Raw genomic sequence first — 18,682 nt, 5'->3', positions numbered from 1 at the left:
ATGCTAGTCACATTTTTGGCTTTTGCTTTCCAATTTTTCAATCAGGAGCTGGTAGCTACCTTAAAAGATTGCTTCGTCCAATTCTGTTGGTTACATATGTGATGAAACTCAGGCTCCACCTTAGAATTTTGGGAAGCCTTTTCAAAACTTCAAACACCTATTCAGGTCGAACTTGAACTTGGATACATGGAGTTGCAGCAGCATGGTTTTTGTGCTGCAGCACATTTTGGAAACAAGACACATGGAAATCAAACTTTTTTTTTTTTTTAATAGTAGATACAAATGCTGTTTTGGGTTGAATTGTGTCTCCTCTAAAGGTATGTTCAAGTTCTAACCCCTGGTATCTGTGTGTATGATCTTAATTTAGAAATGGGGTCTTTGTAGCTGTAATCGTGTTAGGGTAAAGTCATACTGGATTTGGGTGGGCCTTAATCCAATGCCTAGTGTCCTTATAAGAAGAAGGAAATTTGACTTCTGGGTATATATCCAAAGGAAATGATATCCTCTTGAAGAGCTCTGCACCCCTATGTTCACTGCAGCATTATTTACCATAGTCAGGACATAGGACATGGGGGCGCCTGGGTGGCTCAGTCAGTTGAGCATCCAACTCTTGATTTTGGCTCAGGTCATGATCCCAGGGTTGTGGGATTGAGCCCTGCGTTGGGCTCTGGGCTGACAGCATGGGGCCTTCTTGGGACTCTCCGTCTCTGTCTCTCTCTCCCCCTCTTCCCTACCCTCCTTTGCCTATTACCCCCTGCTCAGTCTCTCTCAAACTATATTCAAGTGTCAATGGATGAGTGGATAAAATGCATGTGTATATATGTATATATATACAAACACACAGACACAGGAAAATTATTCAACCATAAACATGGAAATCCACCATTTGCACCAACACGGATGGAACTTGAAGGCATTATACCAAGTGAAATAAGGCAGAGGACAAATTCTGTATGATTTCACTTAAATGAAAATCTAAAAAAACAAAAACAAAAAACCACAACTCCTAGAAACAGCAGTATACTGGTGCTTCATAGGGGTGGGGGACAATGGGTGAATGTGGTCAAAGGGTACACACTTCCAGTTGTAATATGAGGAAATTCTGGAGATCTAATGATCCCCAGAAGGCAGCATGATGATTATAGTTAATGTATACTTGAAATTGCTTAGAAAGGAGGTCTTACCACACACAGGTAACCATGTGAGGTAAAGGATGTGTTCACTAAACTTTTTGTAGTCATTTCCCAATATATATGTATGCCATTTCACCTTGTACACTGTAAACTTACACACAGTTATGTCAATTACATCCCCATAAAGATGGGAGAAATTTTTATTTAAGGTGGGAAATTTGGACACAGAGAATGCCATGAGACAATGGAGGCGCAGACTGGATTTATCTGCAAGCCAAGGATCACCAAGGATTGCCAGTAACCAGGAGGGGCATGGAGTAATTCTCAGAGCCTCCAGAAGAAACCAATCCTGCTGACAGCTTGGTTATGGTTTTCTGGCCTGAACTGTTAAGAATAGATTTCTGTTGTTTTAAAGCTATCCAGTTTGTGGTAATTGTTGCAGTCATCACAGAAAAGTAAAAATAAATTCTAATGCAGAAAATTAATATCTAGAAATATGACCCACACTATAATTTTGTAAAATCACTTTTCCCCCCTAAGTTTGTATACCAGTGAAAAGGGGTATAGTGAGATACTGCATGCACACTCAGATACAAATCATAAAGGCAACGTTTGATGCAACTGAGAGCAAAATGCTTTAGCTTCCAGTTGGAGCCTTGAGGTTTCTCTCTCTCTCTCTCTCTCTCTTTTTCATTTATTTATTTTGAGAGAGCACGAGTCAGGTAGGGGCAGAGGGAGAGAGAATTCCAAGCAGGCTCTGTCAGCACAGAGCCCCCCCCCCCCCCCCCCCCGGAACTAGAGCTCACCACTTGGGAGATCATGACCTGAGCCGAGATCAAGAGTCGGACCTTTAACCCACCGAGCCACCTAGGCCTCCAGAGGTTTCTCTCCTAAGCTCATTTCTTCTCTCTTAAAAAACAAAATCCTGAAAATGACCTTATTATGCTTTCTTAAGAAAAGGAGTCCATAGTTCCTCTGACTACTTAGTCTCAGGTGAAATGCAGTAAACAATGAGTAAAAAGCACAGATTCTCCTCGTGTCTCACAAGTGTTCCCAGCAGACTGCAGTTCTAACGACAAAGCCAAAAGCACATTTTGTGCCATATCCTGAAACACAACTAATAAACCCAGGAGGCCTCGGGGAAACATAACCAGTAGTTCTCCCTTATCCCCAGTTCTCAGATGACTCCACTGGAGTTGATTCCTTGAATAACACCTGCCTTAGCCAGAGCTTGACCATGAAGGGAACTTCCTTTCCTGAAAGGACTCGAGGATGTCACTTCCAATATGGCAAAAGAGCCTGAATCGTGTGAACTAGTTTTTATCTCCATCTACTTCCATATGCAATCTATTCGACTGGACACAAGCGGCATTAACTGCTGAAAGACCCAAGTAACGCACAAGGATGCCCGGTGGCAACGGGCATCGGGAGTGGACTGGTGTGCACGTTTCTGGGCACAGAGGGGAGGAGGAGGAAGGGAAGGCGGTGGTTCCTTGGACTGAGAAACAGCGGGGCAAGCCCCCTGTGTGCCTAAGGAGCGCTGGCTTCACAGGAAGGAGCGGCTTTCGGAGCTGACGGGGTGCCGTCTTTGGCCCTCTGTATCTTCTGCACCTAGGCGGCCTGAGTTCCACTGGAGGAGGGGGCGCTGGGCTAACTGACGGTCTGGAGCTTCAGCCTGTGCTCAAAGGCTGGGTTTTTGTAGGCCACCAGGTGCGTGTCGTAGCGCCGCGGGTGTGGCGTCCGGGCCCGCCGGCACAGACAGGCGGAGAGCAGCAGGGTGGCGACGAGCAGCAGGGCGCAGGCGGCGCACAGCCCCGCGAAGATGAGCACGAAGCTGGGCTTGGTGGTGAAGGCGGCGCACGCCCGCGTCCAGCCTGAGGCCCGCGCCCGGCTCAGGCCCGCCCGGTTGGCCGCCAGGACGCACACGCGGTACGTGGTGCCCGGCGAGAGCCCGTACAGGGGGTGCTGCCGGGCGGTGGCATAGATGTCCGCCACCACCGACGCCGACTGGTTGCCCGGCCGGCCCTCGGGAGAGTAGCGGATCTGGTAGCCGCGCACCACCGAGTTGGGGGCGCACCAGCGCACGAGCGCCGACGTGTCCGTGGTCTCGGTCACCGCCTGCAGCGTGGGGGGGTCCGGGACGGTGTCTTCCCCGCTGAGCCCGGGGCACCGGCACCGCGAGAGCCGCTGCAGCTCGGCGCACGGGGTCTGGAGGTGCTTGCAGGGCTGGTAATCACAGGGGACGTCCTGGGGAGGCGCTCCCACCTCCTCCTTCTTCCCCGCCCCTTCCTCCTCCTCCTCCTCCTCCTCACTGGAGTCGTCCAACAGCAAGATTGGAATCGTGTCATCGGAAGGACTCGGGTGGGGCACCTGCGGGGTGGCCTGTGGCCTGTGGTCGGGCTGGGGCATCCTCACCGGGTTCCAGGAGGTGGGGAAGAGCCCAAGGTGTTCGCTGGTGGATGGGGTGGCGGCAGCTGGGATGCCAGACTCATGGGCAAGCCTGGCGGCGTGCTCTGTCTCGGCTGTGCTTGCAGCCCTGCGCAGAGCGCTAGAGTTGCTGGCATCTGCTGGGGAGATGGCAGCGGAGGGGGTGGGCCCCGTCCTGATGCCACTGCGCGACCATGCAGTCCTTGTGGAGGAATCCGCAGGGAGGGAGGGGATCTTGGTGACACTCTGTCTGACTTCCAAAGGTGGAGTAAAGGGGGCTGTGCTCTGTGGGGTGGCAGGACTCTGTGTAGATAGTGCGTGGGTGACGGGAACAGAGTAGGTCGAGTTGGAATCCAGGAGGGTAGTGCTTTGGTCCAAATGGCACATACTGGGCAGATAGGACAGCGAAAGAGGGGCTGAGAAGGTGTCTTGGGATCCTGCCGCTGGTGTGCACACAGTGTCTGCTGCCCTAGAGGGGAGGCCAACCAGTTAGAGGGTATTCGGCATCAGGGCCGCTTGTGTGCTGGGCTTTGAGTCCTCGGTGCAGACAATTGCTCCCCTCAAACTGTCTCAACATGCTACACACTCTACCTGCTTCACTCACTGACCCTCAGGGCAACCTGTGGAGGAGACACTCCCACTGGGCAGAGAAAGAAACCCAAGCTCAGCAAGAGGAACTGACTGCCCAAGACAGCAAGTGGCAGAACCAACACCCAGCGCCAGCACTGTGAATGGTGGTCCAGATTCTCCCAGTGTGGTCTGCCATCTTGTTCTCACCTGTCTGCTTCCCGGCTGAGTACCAGTAACAATACTCACACTAGCCAACGTTTTCTGAGTGCTTGCCATGTGCTAGTGACTACTGTCAGCACTTAACTGTATCAACTAATTTAATCTGTATAACCTTAGGAGGTACGTTATTATCCCCATTTTACAGATGAAGAAATAGAGGCACAGAGAGGTTAAAGCCATGCAGCCAAAATCAATAGTAGTAAGTGCTGTGAAGAGGCTGCACTCTCAACCTCTTTTTTTTTTTCTTCCTTCTTTCTCAGTCTTCATTTTTTTCAACCTCCTTATTAATACTGTAGTGAGACCCTTCACTGCAAAGGGCCTAGCTACTTATCTTTGGAGGTAACACGAAGGGGATGGGGGTAGACCGAGCCCTGTTTCACGGCTGGGTTTGGGTGGGACGTGAGAAAAAAACCACACAGGATGGGGGGGGGGCGGTGTCTCCTAAAGTGAGCTGCAAGGAGGAGAGTTTAGCTAGTGGAGCTGGTTTGAGAGTATTCAGGATCAGAAGTGTCCCCTGCCAGCCCTGCCCCCCCCCCCTCCCCGTTCTCTCCTGGTGGCCAGCCTGGGCATGGCTCCCCACTGTAAAAACAGCTCTTGTAGCCAACAGCCAATGGGAAGTCTGAAGGACTTCTTTTTTTCCCCTGTCCCATAAGAGCCCATTGGTCTTGGACTGAATGATGCAGGAGACCAGGCTACATCTTAGGGACTCAGTAGAGGGGCCCGGTGGTTAAGAGCACAGTTTTCGAGGAAGACAGATCCTGCCTCCTCTGCCCAGAAGCTGCATGAACCTAAGTGAGCACTTCCTCTCTTTGGGCCCCAACCCACTCATCTGTAAAATGGGGCAATGATAAGACTGCCTTGGCAGAGACAAGCTAGCTGTTCACTTAGCCCATTCTTTTTTTTTTTTTTTCCCCCTACTGGGCATACAACTAGGCTACATTTCCTAGCCTCCCTTGTGATAGGTGTGGCCTCTGACTGACATCTGGCCACTGAGATGTGAGTGGAAGTGATGAGTGCCCCCTTCCTCCTGGCTTGGCCCATTAAAACCACCATGTCTGCTCCTCCATGCTCTCTGCTACTCTGGCTGGCTGCAATAAAAGGCCGTTCTCCTTGGGGGCCCTGCGTGTGACTCTCTGGGGGTGGCCACCCTGCCCAACACTGCTATACTGCCCAAGGTGAGCAAGGCAAATGCTGTGAGAACTTCAGCTCACCCCTCAGTCATCTGCTTTGTAAATGTATTACCTGCTTAGGACAGTCCTCTTTGCATCCTTCAGGAGCCAGGACAATTCACAGCTGCAAATGAGGGGGTTGCCGAAGAGGTTAATGGTTAGGACCTGGGAGGAATGCAGACTCCAAGGAGGGAAGGAACTCAAGTTGCAGCTGAAATACACAAAAAATCCATTAAGTCAGGCTTTACTTTATTTTATTTTATTTTAAATTTATTTATTTATTTTTGAGAGAGAGAGAGAGAGAGAGAGAGAGAAAGCGCAAGTAGGTAAGGGGCAGAGAGAGAGATTGGGAGACAGAAAATTCCACATTATCAGCACAGCCCCCCTAACGTGGGGCTCAACCTCATGAACCGTGAGATCATGAGCTGAGCCGAAACCAAGAGTCGGACGCTCAACCAAAAGAGGCACCCCAAGTCAGGCTTTAAAAATCAAGTCAAGACTATCCCCAGAGAGCCATGGTGGTGTCATGGCAAAACCATCCTGTTAGGGCTTAGGTGATACTACCTTGGATAAAACTCTTAATGACCTTAGACTTCATTTTTAGTCATCTGTAAAGTGGAGATACCAACCCAATTCAGTTGCTGTCACCCCTCATATCAAATGAAGACAATACTCTCTTGCCCACTGTTGTATCAAAAAAGAGTCTGTGATAACAAAAATGTTTGTAAGTGTAAATCTCCACACAAAAGTAAGGTATTGTTATTCCAGACCCAGTCACAAGAAGTGACAGAAACTGTTTATTAATGAGAACACTCTTGAATATATACTCTTGCAGTTGAACTGTAGCTGATGACACTCAACACCAGTCCTTTGGAACACGCCTCACTGAAGTGTATCAGTGAAGCTCTTGTGAGTACAGAATTTCCCCAAAACTTAGTAGCTTAAAACAACAAATATTTATTCTTATGCTTCTGTGGTTCTTGTGGTCTGGGCAAGTTCAGCTAGGGCTGGAAGATCTAAGATGGCCTCACATACATGGAGCCTCCACTAGGCTGGGGCCCCTCTTCATGCGCCCTTCATCATTCAGGAGGCTAGCCCCAGGCTAGTGCATATGGTGGTGGAGGGGTCCCCATCATCGAAGAGGGGAAAGCTCCAATCCTCCTCAACTGCTTTTAAGTCTCACCTCACATCACTTTTGCTAATGCCACACTTGCCTAAGCCGGTCACATGGCCAAGCCAAGCTTCTAGAGGTGGAGAATAGACTCCACTTCTTGACAGGGGGAGCTGCAAAGTCACATTGAGAAGGGGTGTGTCTACAAGGATGGGAGGACTTATTGGGGCCGTTTTGCAAAGGGTTTAGAACACCCAGCAATGGCAGGGCCCCTCCCAACACTCAGTTCTTTCTTCCCTAGGGTCTTACAGAGCGTTTGGCCTCAATGTTTTCAACTCCCCAAGCCCCTTAGCCTCCTTTACATATACCCAGTCACAATTTATCTAGAGCAACAGGAGCTGCACTTTCCCTTCAGGTTTCTTCTGACCAAAGGCTGGCTTTCCTCCATCTGCCTGGGAACCATGTGCCTTCCCCAACTGCTCTGAGGGGGCTACTCATGTACTAGAGGAGGAAGGACCCACTCCCCAGGTCTGCTCTAACACTCCGGGGTGGTGGGGACCTGGCAGCTGTTCCCGTGGGACACCAGACATAATGTGTGTGCTATTTATATTGAAATTCAACGCACACATATGGGTATATACATATATATGCACACATGTGAGTATATACATACATGTGCTTGTCTTAGGAGATTTCACAGAGCTAGAGTAGAAATCTTAGAATGAGAGTTTACTTAGCACTTCAGCACACGAAGGAAATATTGCTCTTTTTTTTTTTTTTAATTTTTTTTTTTTTCCAACGTTTATTCATTCCTGGGACAGAGAGAGACAGAGCATGAACGGGGGAGGGGCAGAGAGAGAGGGAGACACAGAATCGGAAACAGGCTCCAGGCTCTGAGCCATCAGCCCAGAACCCGACGCGGGGCTCGAACTCACGGACCGCGAGATCGTGACCTGGCTGAAGTCGGACGCTTAACCGACTGCGCCACCCAGGCGCCCCTGCTCTTTTTGCCTGAAGGGAGAGAGGAAAGGATTATCGTATTTTTGAGCAGGTAACATTGCCCAGTGCTTTACATCCATTATCTCATGTTGACATCATTAGGACAGTTCAGTGAGGTAATAATATTTTGCTCATTTTACAGATAAGGAAAATGTGTCCTTTCCTTCTCTGGTGGTCATATCTGCCACCAATGTGACTTGCACTTGATAAAATCAAGTTGAATTACCACCCACATGCTGAGGGATGGCTCACATCCTGGTGCATGCCTGTATGTCTCTACATCTGAACTGACAGAGCCCTAGTGTGAAAGAAGTTTCCATTTGCTCTCTCTTTTCACTCTTTGCTGAAATACCGCCCCTCCCTCCTGCATGTCAGAGGGGACTGTGGAGGGCTTTGGGCATGCTGGGTTGGCAGAGCAGCCAGGAAGGTGCCCATCCCCTCTCTAGTGGGTGCTCCCTATGTCAGGGCAGCCACACATCACTCAGGATTTATCACAGCCTCCTGGGGGAGGTTGTGGGTGAGCTAAGGAGAGCCAAGAGCAGGCCAGGCTGAAAAGAGGGAGAGAGGGTCCAGTAGGTCAGATAGCATTTAATGAGCTTCTGAAGCTTGAGAGCACCCAGAAAGCAAGTGGCTCCTCCCCACCCCCAGTTGGAGCACAGGTGGTGCAGTGGGGGGCCTAGGATGAGCCAGAAGGAATTAAATCCTGTCCTTCATAAAGCACTGCAGTGTTTTCATTTGGTAGGAGACTCCATCAGATTATGATTTAGACAGATCCCTTGGCTTCTTCAGCCAAGAAGAATCTCTTGGCTGAACTGCCAGTGTTCTTAACTGGGGATAGGAAGAGACAGGGTATGTGAAAGTGGATGGAGTCAGGATTTGAGCCAGGGCAGTTTGGCTCCACACCTCATACCTTAGACACAAGTCTGAAGCTCAGAAGAGGAGTCTGAGCCAGAGAGGACATTACACTCACCACCATCACCACCACCATCATCATCACAATTACCATCCACTATCACCGATTCACGATCATTACCCACATCATCACCATCACCACCATCACTGTTACTGCCATCCTTCCCATCACCTTCTTCACAGCCACCATCATCTTCACGAATGTTACAGCATGGGCCCTGTGCCAGGCGCTGACCTAAGAGCTCTGTGTGCCTGTTCTATTTGTTTTGCTGTCATGACAAGCCCCAGAGTGAATAGTCCAGCTGTGGCTGGGGCTAGCAGAGAAAGGAGAGATGTGGCTACATTGAAAGTGATGATAGGGCAAAGGTGCCAGCTTCCCAGGGCCCAGATGTGGGCCCTCAGGAAAGCAGGCAGCCTGGGGTCATCTTCAAAGTGACACTGCCCTTCCTGTTGAAGTCACCTTCCTGTTGAGAAGGAGGGTGAATGTAGTGATACTTCAGATAAGTAGGCCTGAAAACACTGACCTGGGGTCCCAACTGCAAGAAGGACCCTTCTAGCCTTTCACCTTTCCTCCTTGGCCCGTTCAAACCTTGGAAGGCTGAAATAAACACCTGGGGAAGCAGGTGGATCCATAGATAGAAAAGAACCTGATGCCTCATCCCCTGTTTCCGCTACAAGTTTCTCATCCTGGGCTTAAAGGGAAGTTTACATACATGAGACTTTGGAGTTTTAGTATTACTCTGGAGAAGACTGAGTTCCATGGTTATTAGGCCGATGCACTATCTGGTACCTGACCACGATATCACCCAAAGGATGAGGAAGAACAGAAGCCCCGAGAGGATGGGAAGGAGCAGAGGGAGAAGAATCAAGGTCTGGTTAGTTCTATAGAATGGTTACACGTGTTCAACTTAGCGCAGTGGCAGAAATCAGTTATGTGATTCAGATGGGTCTTAGGAACACTTACTTCGGGGCGCCTGGGTGGCTCAGTTCATTAAGCGTCCGACTTCGGCTCCAGGCATGATCTCATGGTTTGCAAGTTCAAGCCCCGCATCAGGCCCTCTGCCGTCAGCACAGAGCCTGCTTTGGATCTTCTGTCCCCCCGCCCCTCCCTTGCTTGCTCTCTGTCTGTCTCTCTTTCTCAAAAATAAACATTAAAAAAAAGAAAGAAAGAAACACTTACTTCTGGAATAGAAGGACCTGTAGGCGAGGAGTGTCTTCGAAGATGTGTGTGTGGACAAAGGTAAGTGCTGAAGAGTCTTGACAATCCAGCTGCTGCAAGTCAGGGGTCATCTTGAAAATGTCCCCCTCCAGGGTTCTCAGCCTGGGCATCTTCCTCAGGTGGAGAGACCTGAGCTTTCTCAGGTCTCTGATCCACCCGGACTGAACTGAAACACAGAGGGGGAACTGCCCACTACCCAGGAAGACATCAAGAGGCTAGCCCAGCATTAAGGAAACAAAGAGGGACAAAGTGAGTCATGAAGATCATTGCTGAGCACGGGCACAGTTAACAGCTTTGGGAATCTAGAAGCATAGCCATTTCAGCTGGAAGAGCCCTCAGAGACCGCCTGTCTGTCCTTCCTGCCTGCCTGCCCACCCCGGGGCAGCCAAGGTCAGAGAGGAGAATGACAGGCCCAGGGCCACACAGCTGGGTGGGAGCAGAACCAGGACTTGAACCCAGGACACTGTCTCCAAGGCCTCTGCTGCCCCACCCTCTTGTTAAACACCCTCTTGTTCACTCTGATGGCTACAAGGACTGGAGACATTTTTGAGAGAGGTGAGGAAGTAGGAGAGGAGGAGCAAGGCTGGAGGAGGGCCCAGAACCTAGCTTCGGGGCTCTCTTAACAAATGGAGACCATACTTCACACTTCCCCTGCTTCCCATTCTCGCTCTTTTTTCTGCCTGTGGTGGAACAGGTGATTACAGACACATGAAGTGTTTTTTTTAAAAAATAAAACCAACCTTGTGAATTAGAGTCAGAACATGGCCAAGTACAGGGGAGCTGGTATTCTCACCTCCCTCCTGTGTCTTGTTTGAAAGACCCAACGTTCACAGAATTCACAGAACAATTCGAGTCAACCAAGTAGGAAGACCAATGAATTCACCCTCAGGACATCTGTTGCTTTGGGTTAGCACGAGCTGTGAGACCACAGGCCAGTGGTCGCCTTCCCGTCCATGCCCTTCCCCCCCTTTGTGAAGCAGAGATAGATAATAACAGTCCCCACCTCTTGGGCTTCCAGGAGTTAACTCCCTATGATAGATAATAATAATTCCCACCTCCTGGGCCTCCGGAAGTTGACCCCACTGTGGCCCTTCGAACAGGGCCCGCTGGGCTTTGGAAGTCGAGGTGGGGTTAGTTTCCAGCCGTCCTGGCCCACCCCGGCACAGGGCGCCCGGTAGCCACCCCTAGAGGAAGTTCACGGCCTTGCCCCGGAGGGCATGCCCAGCCCGGCTCCCAACTCCCGGCGCGGCCCGGACTCACCCTGCTCCAGGGACGTGCCGCTGAGGTCCAGGACCTCGAGCGCGCCGCCCGCCCCCGCGAAGGCCGCGTCTGCGATGCCCGCCCCGGGGTCGCGGCCGAGCTCGGTGCAGGAGAGGTTGAGGAGGCGCAGCGCGGGGAGGCAGGCGAAGGCCCCGGGCTGCAGCTCCCGCAGCGGGTTCCCGGCGAGCGCCAGCGAGCGGAGGCCGGGCAGAGCGGGCCCGGCGCAGGGCGGCAGCGCGGCCAGCCGGTTGTAGCTGAGGTCCAGCGTGTGCAGCCCCGCCGGCCCCCCGGGGCCCCAGCGCAGCGCCGCCATGCGGTTGTGGCGCAGCGTCAGCACCTGCAGCTGCGGCAGGTGGCCGAGCTCGGCCGCGCTCAGGGAGCGCAGCAGGTTGTGGCTGCCGTCGAGGCTGCGCAGCGTGGGCGGCAGACAGTCGGGCAGGCGCTCCAGGCTGCTGTTGGCGAGGGTCAAGGTCGTGGCTCCCGCGACGGGCAGCCCCTCGCAGGGGGAGACCGTGGCGTTGCTGGCCCCGCTCTCCCAGGGGCCCTGCTGAGTCAGCCGGAAAAGAGGGGCCCTCTCCTGGGGAGGCCCTGCCCAGCTGGGGCGCAGCAGCAGCGGCAGCAGGAACCACCACATGGTGCGTGGCTGGGGAGAGAAGAGCGGGACAGCCCCTTAAAGCCAGCAAATGTCCCCCCCGCTAACCTCGGGCTCTGAGGAGAAGCACAGGCCCTGGATGTACCCTGAAGGGCGGGGGACGCTCCTGTGACACCTGACCTTCCTGCTCCCAGCGATGCCTTTCCTCCTAATTCCCTTGTGGCTCAGCATCCACAGGTGACCGCTTGCAGAAGGCCTCCTTCATCTGTCCCCTCTGGCCTTGAACTTTCAAGTAACCTCCTTCCTTGTCCCCATTGCATGAGCTTCTGGAGGGAAGAGACTGTGCTCTTTATTACTGTAAACTTTCCCCAGGTCCACAGATGCTGCTCCAGAAACATCTATTAATAATGAGCCAGTGCATGACTCCCGTCAGGATAAGCCCTATTGGAATAGAAACATGGAACTTCTGGAAGATTTTATCAATTCCAGGGAAACTCAGTTGCCTCAATTTTCCCCCTGAGAACTGCCCAGCCACAGGTCAGTCTGTTTTGCATGTGATCTGGTTTGCAGATCATGTTTTATTGTAAATTTTTTAATGTTTATTTATTTTTGAGAGAGAGGGAGAGACAGAACATGGACAGGGGAGGAGCAAAGAGACAGGGAGACAGAATCCGAAGCAGGCTCCGGGCTGTCAGCACAGAGTCCAACTCGGGGCTCAGACTCACAGGCCTCAAGATCATGACCTGAGCCAAAGTTGGATGCCTAACCGACCCAGCCACCCAGGCACCCCTTATTTTAAAGCAAGTTCTGAAGGCAGAACTTTCTGTTGAGAGGGCTCTTTCCTGAGAGGTTCGCTTTGGGAAAAAAAGAGCCCCCAGAAAGCTGTGAGGGTTAAGAACGTGGAGTCAAGATTTCCCGGTCTCATGCTGGTCCCAGACAAAGCTAGGGCCCCTGAGGTCAGCCTTGCTCTGGAGGGATGGCTGAAGGCTCCTAGGTGTGGAGTTTCTAGAGTACCCAGAATTTCTCAGAGCAGCTGGGAGATCAGGTAGGGGTAGATCATGTGGCCGTGGGCTGGTTTGGGAGCGGCAAAGTTACTTCTAACCAGGCTTGGCCTTGAGGTCACTGCTTCATATAGCCCCACTTCCTCTACCCTGCTGTCTCTGCTGGCCACCAGGTTTCAGAGCAGCCAGGCTACAGGGGAAGGGCTTCCCTCCTGCTAGTTGGGGGTCAAGGCAATGAGAAGGATCCTGAAAACTGAGGCCAGGAGTCCACCCATCCGGCAATGTGTCATACTCACCCTAAGCTGTCCTTTAGGAGTGTAGCACCCCCAGATGCCCCTTTGCAGTCCTCTATCTTGTCTTGCAGATTCCAGGGGTCAGTGACTTAGCCGCTAAACTGTGAATTCCAGAGGGAGGCCTGTTTCCCAGGTGCCCCTGCTCCCGGCCCCACCCACTACAAGGGCCTGAGATACTCCAGTCCCTGCAGCCCCTCCCTCCCCACCAAGACAGTATGGTTCTTAGCCCACGCTTTCACTGCCTGTCTCCCTCCTCCCCCACTGGGCCTGAACCTGCTCTTTTTTAGGCCTGGCACCTCCTCCCTGCCCTCCCCCATCTTCACCTCTCCTGACACTGCCTTTTGGGGGCCTGACAAAGGGAGGGAGTCAGCTCTCCTTGGCTGAAGGGAGTGCTGAGGGCTCAAGGGTGCAGTGATGCAGAGGCAGCACAGTCACCTCCCAGGAATCTGATCCTCCTGCCAGGTCGTTCCCACTCCTGGGATGGTTGGAGGCTGAATGATCAGCTGCAATGAGGGGGAAGCCCTCTTCCCAAGGAGGAAGGCACCCCGGTCCGTAGGAAAGCTTGCAGAGCTTCAGAGGACAAAGTGGCAGGAGAAGAGGTCCTCAGAGGAGCCTGGGGGGCAGGGGCAGGCTCGAGCCAGATCCAGGAGTCCCCAAGAACGCTGGGGTTGGTTTCTCTAGGACCCAGTTCGGTGACATCATGGATGTTTGTCTCTCCATCTTGTGAAGATAAATAAAGAGGGCAGAAATGCAGAAAGAACATTTCTGCCTTAGGACTGAAGTGGTTGATGCTGAAGCTGTGACGATGCTAAAAATGCTTCGTTTAGAGCAGAGCCTTTCTTCCCCAGAGTTCCAAGACTGGCCATTTTATCTGAGAGCCTTTGATCTTCACCCCCCACCCTCATCCCCTTCCTGCCACCGCTCCCAGGCCCGGGGTTAATCATCCCCAGCATTGTGCACACAGACAAGGACCAGAACTTCATGGATCTGTCCCCCTGTCAGTCCTTATCTGAGTAGCCCTGAGGAACTCCAGGACACCTCGAGACTGGCATATTGTGTTAATTGGATAATTGCAAGTCCCCTGGGATCTCCTTTGAGGCCTTCTCTACTCACAGCCTCAAAATATCAGCCGAAGTGCCAGTCTGGGGCTTGCTGCTCGGAAGCATTCTTTCGTCTGGCCCAGGTGGGGGGCAGGGAGAGGCCTGTTCTGTACAACCCTGTCTGGGGCAGTGCAGTCACTGTCCAGGGAGCCAGAGACTAGGCTCCAGTGCCCCTCCCTTCCAACCTTCTCTCAGAGTTAAACCAGCCAGGTCTACACTACAGGCTGGCAGGGGTTTAGGGAGTGCAGGCAGGTCTCCCCAGATGTGAGGGGCCAAATCTATTGAAACAGGGACCCTGATGAGGAAAGCAGTGGTCCCCCCCACTGCCATGGAGGCCTATAAAAGAAGATCCCAGTGAATGTTGGGTGCTCCTCTGTACTCCAGTGGGGTAAGGGGTCTGGAGAGACCAGGGCTGAGTAAGCCCACTGAGGCATTGCCCTGCACTTGCCCAGAGCCCCAGGCCTTCTGAGCCAACTTCTTGTCCCTGCTGCTTGCTGGCTACCTCATCCATGGTGGCAAAGTCCTGGCCTGGACAGGCTGACCCAATGTCTGAGCTTGGCCATCTGGTTTGCTCTGACCCACGCCCCTGGTGGGCTGCCCAGTTGAGCTTTGAGCTGGAGAGTCTGGTGGCAGACGCTTCATGGCAGAGCTTGCTTCCTGGTGGCTGGTTGGCCTTGCCCCAGTGGGTGCACTCTGCTTGTCACCACACCATCTTTTAAAAATTGAGCATCTGTTATAGTCAGAGCCTAATGCCATATGCATGATCTCATTGAATCCTCACCAGGTACTATTATTCCCATGGTACAGATAAGGAAACAGGTTCACAGGGGCTGCCTAGACTAGCTAGTCTCTCTGGCTTAACCACTCCTTCATACTGCCTTCCATAGGCCTCAACATTTGACACTGTAATACTCCCTATAAGCACAAGAGAACCTTTTCCAAATATTTAGATAGACCCAAATTATGCAAGCAGCCAGGACAGTTGGGAAATTCCTTTTCCTAGTTGAGCAGCTCATTTTCAGAAGAAACCTCTTGTACCCCTGAGGGCACAGGACTGAGGCAGATACCTGGGCAGGGCCACTGGGCACCTCTCAGGAAGGCCCTGGCCATCTTTTTCAGCCCCTTCTCTTCCAGCCCTTTTGGGAGGTCAGGAAAAGATGACTGAAGTGTTTGTCCCGTCTGGACAAGGATGCTAAGGTCCCACAACAGAGTCCTGGAAACAGTAAGTTTGTGTCCTCCAAATCCCATGCCACGTCCTGACCTCCATCACTTTACCCAAGTGGCTCCCTCTGCCTAGGTGCTCTCCCCCTTGACCACCTGGCTTTCCATTTAAGCTTACTCTTCCATATCTACTCTGGGGTCTCTCAAGAGCTGACCTTGAGATAAGGACTTCAGAGCAGGTAGTTTATTGGGGGTGGTGGCCTCAAGGAGCATGGATAGGGAGTAGGAAATGAGTTAGGGAAAGTAAGCCACTACAGGTGCCTTAATGAGCTGATCACTCAATCCCATTGGGTTTGAGCATACTTGATCAGGATCAAGTGGGAGAGGAATTGGGGCATTTACCTGCCAGCTTCTGTTTCTTGTTGGCTTGAGGGTTCTTCTTGGGGCTTCAACTCCCTGACATGCCTGGCTTGTCCTGAGCATGGATTGAGTGGGCTAGGAGTGGGCACCAAAAGCCTCAGCTATAGCACCCTTCAAGATTTTGCCCAGGCAGGCCCTTCTTGGTGTTCTCTCTGACCTAGGCCAACTGCCATCAGGTGGATTGACATGGTATCGTTCTAAAATATTTTATTTATTTATTTTGAGAGAGAGAGTGTGCAAGCAGGGGAGGGGCAGAGAGAGGGAGAGAGAGAGAATCCCAAGCAGGCTCCGTGCTGTCAGCGCAGAGCCCAGCATGGGGCTCGAACTCACAAACCATGAGATCGTGACCCGAGCTGAAATCAAGAATCAGACACTAAACCGACTGAGCCACCTAAGCGCCCTGACATGGCATCTCTCTAATATATGGATTAAAACTTCCTGAGAACTGCACCACGTTGTTGTTCTCAGTAGTCCTGGTGCCCGGCGTGGAACCTGGCACTCCGGAGAAATGTTTGCTAAATGAATGGGAAGAGTATGTGGTGAGTCACGGTGTCCTCCACAGTGCCAGGAGTGGATGGGGCAGGACTCAAAACAGTAAACATAGAATTCCCAGGCCCGCCAGCATCCCAGCATTGAAAGAGCTCAGGTGAGGGTTGACAAGGGGTATGGTGGGTGGGGGTGGAAGTGGAAGGAGAGAATTGGGTCACAAAGAAATTTCCAACTCAGACTCCTGACACTCTCATGGATTTTTTTGGGGAAAGATCACATGGAAGAAGATCGCAAGGTCAGAGTGTTAATAAAACCAAAGCCTGCAGAAGAAAAAAAAATGAGCCAGCAATTAATTATACATTTGGTCACACTCCTTTTCTGGATTTAGATCAAAATCAGACTTGTGGATTCTTGGCCTTAAGAGTGACATTACAACGTGTCTGGTTCTACCCTCCCCTGTCTACTTTAGAGGGAGAAAATGGCCCTAGAGAGGGAAATTGGCTTATCTGAGGTCACAGAGGTGAATCCTAGCAATCTAGTGAGAAGGAAGGGTGACCTCATTCTCCCTATTCTATTCTGGGGTCATCTGCATAGCCATCTGCATAGTCGATTGGGTTTCACCTGCCCTGGCATTAGCAGGGTCTTTCCCCGTTGGTCTGACCAATTGAACACATCTGATGAGCATCAGGTCGCTGGGCAGAATTTCTGGGGGTTCTTACCCCTGTTCTCTCCAACCTATCCCCAGAACTCCAGAAATGAATACCCCTAATATAGGTTGCCCCAGAGATCCAGAATTGGTGCTTCCCCAGGAGTCCTGTCCAGCTCTGTTCACAGCTGTAGCAGCCTGGGATGCCGGCCTAGGTGGCAGGTGACTGTTCAGCCAGCTGCCTCTGCCCTGCTTTCCAGATGCCAGACAGTTCTGCTGAGGGTTCTTCCTGTAAGCGCTGGAGCCGGAATGTACTAGCTTGAAGGCTGCATTCTTCTCTGATAGAGATAAGCTGGAGGAATGGGGGAGTGTCTGAGGGAGGAGATAGTACCAGGTTGTCAGGTCTCCAGCAGCCAGCTCTCACGGAATGGAATGCAGGAAAGGGGCCTTCAGGTGGTGGGGACCAAGATGCCTGAGTGGGCTCCACTGACGTGGCTGACCTGCCTGTGAGGAAATGATCTTCAGGGAATAAAATAGTCATGGGTTGAGAGTCCTGTTTATTTTTCTGTTGAGGCGTCCCTCAATAGCAGTAAGCTTGCAGCATAAGGATTTGTAGAATGCTTAGAGTTTTAAAAAAATGCCATTTGAGATTCTGTTAAAATTGTAGTGGGAAGGATTCAAACTGAAATGAGAGGTCAGACTTTAATCTGCCCCTTTATTTTGCACGTAAGGAGTGGGATAAGACAGTACATGGGCTGTTTTTATAAAGCACATTCTGGAATTCATTACAGCCCGAGACAGCACATGAGTGGAAAGGTCCTAAAACTGGGGCAAGATATTGGGTTTGCATTTAAAAAAATGTTTTTTTTTTTTTTTTAGTTTATTTGCTTTTGAGAGAGAGAGAGAGAGAGAGAGAGAGAGTGTGTGTGTGTGTGTGTGTGTGTGTGAGCAGGGGAGGGACAGAGAGAGAGGGACACGCAGAATCCCCAGCAGGCTCCAGGCTCTGAGCTGTCAGCACAGAGCCTGACCCAGGGCTCGAACTCACAAATCGCGAGATCATGACCTGAACCGAAGTCGGATGCTTAAAAGACTGAGCCATCCAGGTGCCCCACTGGGTTTGCATTTTAATGCTGCTCCTTTTTTATAAGAATTATTTATATTATTCTTTTATAAGAATTTATAAGAATTCTTTTATAAGAATTTTTTATAAGAATTATTTATAAGAATACAGCATCTGTATTCTTGAGCTTCTGTCTCATATTTCTCATCTATAAGTAAATAGATCAGTCCAGGGTTAACAATTCAGCACACACGTCCCTGAGAACATGCCAGTGCATGCCCTAGGGGCTCAGTGTATAAAATGGGGACTCAGAGATGAATAAGACCTGAACCATGCCCTTCAAGCAGTTCCCAGTCTAGAAGGGGTGGAAGACAGAGAAAAGTCACCATCAGTGTGAGTACACTATCTTCTTGTCACAGAAGGCTGAAATGCAAGCTCTGTTAGCCCAGGGAACGTGCGTCTAGCTTGTTCACTTCTGCATCCCAGCGTCTGGCAGTACCTGCATACAATGGGTATTTAAGAAACATTTGCTGAATGAGGGGCCCTCTGGGTGGCTCAGGCAGTTGAGCATCTGGCTTCAGCTCAGGTCATGATCTCACAGTTGGTGGGTTTGAGCCCCATGTCGGGCTCTGTGCTGACAGCTCAGAGCCTGGAGCCTGCTTCGGATTCTGTGTCTCCCTCTAACACTGCCCTTCCCCTGCTCACACTCTGTCTCTCAAAAATAAAGAAACATTAAAAAAAATTAAAAAAAGAAACATTTGCTGAACAAATGAGCATTTATTTCAACGTTTATTTATTTTTGGGACAGAGAGAGACAGAGCATGAACAGGGGAGGGGCAGAGAGAGAGGGAGACACAGAATCGGAAACAGGCTCCAGGCTCTGAGCCATCAGCCCAGAGCC

General features: G+C 51.4%; 1 protein-coding gene across 1 annotated transcript; it reads right to left on the bottom strand.

Annotated features, from left to right (window-relative positions):
* Positions 1–1,295: 1,295 nt before the first annotated feature.
* On the bottom strand, positions 1,296–13,123 carry LRRN4 (leucine rich repeat neuronal 4). Its single transcript, XM_086701723.1, has 5 exons — positions 12,909–13,123; positions 11,020–11,662; positions 9,721–9,925; positions 5,592–5,729; positions 1,296–4,029 (listed from the first exon to the last, which is right to left on the bottom strand). Exons 2-5 carry the CDS (start codon positions 11,651–11,653, stop codon positions 2,784–2,786), a joined length of 2,223 nt encoding a protein of 740 aa, XP_086557849.1. The 5' UTR covers positions 11,654–11,662; positions 12,909–13,123; the 3' UTR covers positions 1,296–2,783.
* Between the last annotated feature and the right edge of the window lie 5,559 nt (positions 13,124–18,682).

Source organism: Puma concolor, chromosome A3 (assembly GCF_028749965.1).
Source record: "Puma concolor isolate L17-30 chromosome A3, mPumCon1.1.hap2, whole genome shotgun sequence".
In the NCBI taxonomy this organism is placed as follows: Eukaryota; Metazoa; Chordata; class Mammalia; order Carnivora; family Felidae; genus Puma; species Puma concolor.
This window is presented reverse-complemented; position numbering and strand designations above follow the sequence as displayed.

Bases quoted from the DNA above. Each gene is read 5' to 3' on its own strand.
- LRRN4 (XM_086701723.1), bottom strand. From the start codon at position 11,653: ATGTGGTGGTTCCTGCTGCCGCTGCTGCTGCGCCCCAGCTGGGCAGGG. The intron at 9,926-11,019 runs GTGAGTCCGGGC...TCTGTGTTTCAG, and splicing joins CGGCACGTCCCTGGAGCAGG to TTCAGTCCGGGTGGATCAGA. The intron at 4,030-5,591 runs GTAATACATTTA...CCTCCCCTCTAG, and splicing joins AAGAGGACTGTCCTAAGCAG to GGCAGCAGACACTGTGTGCA.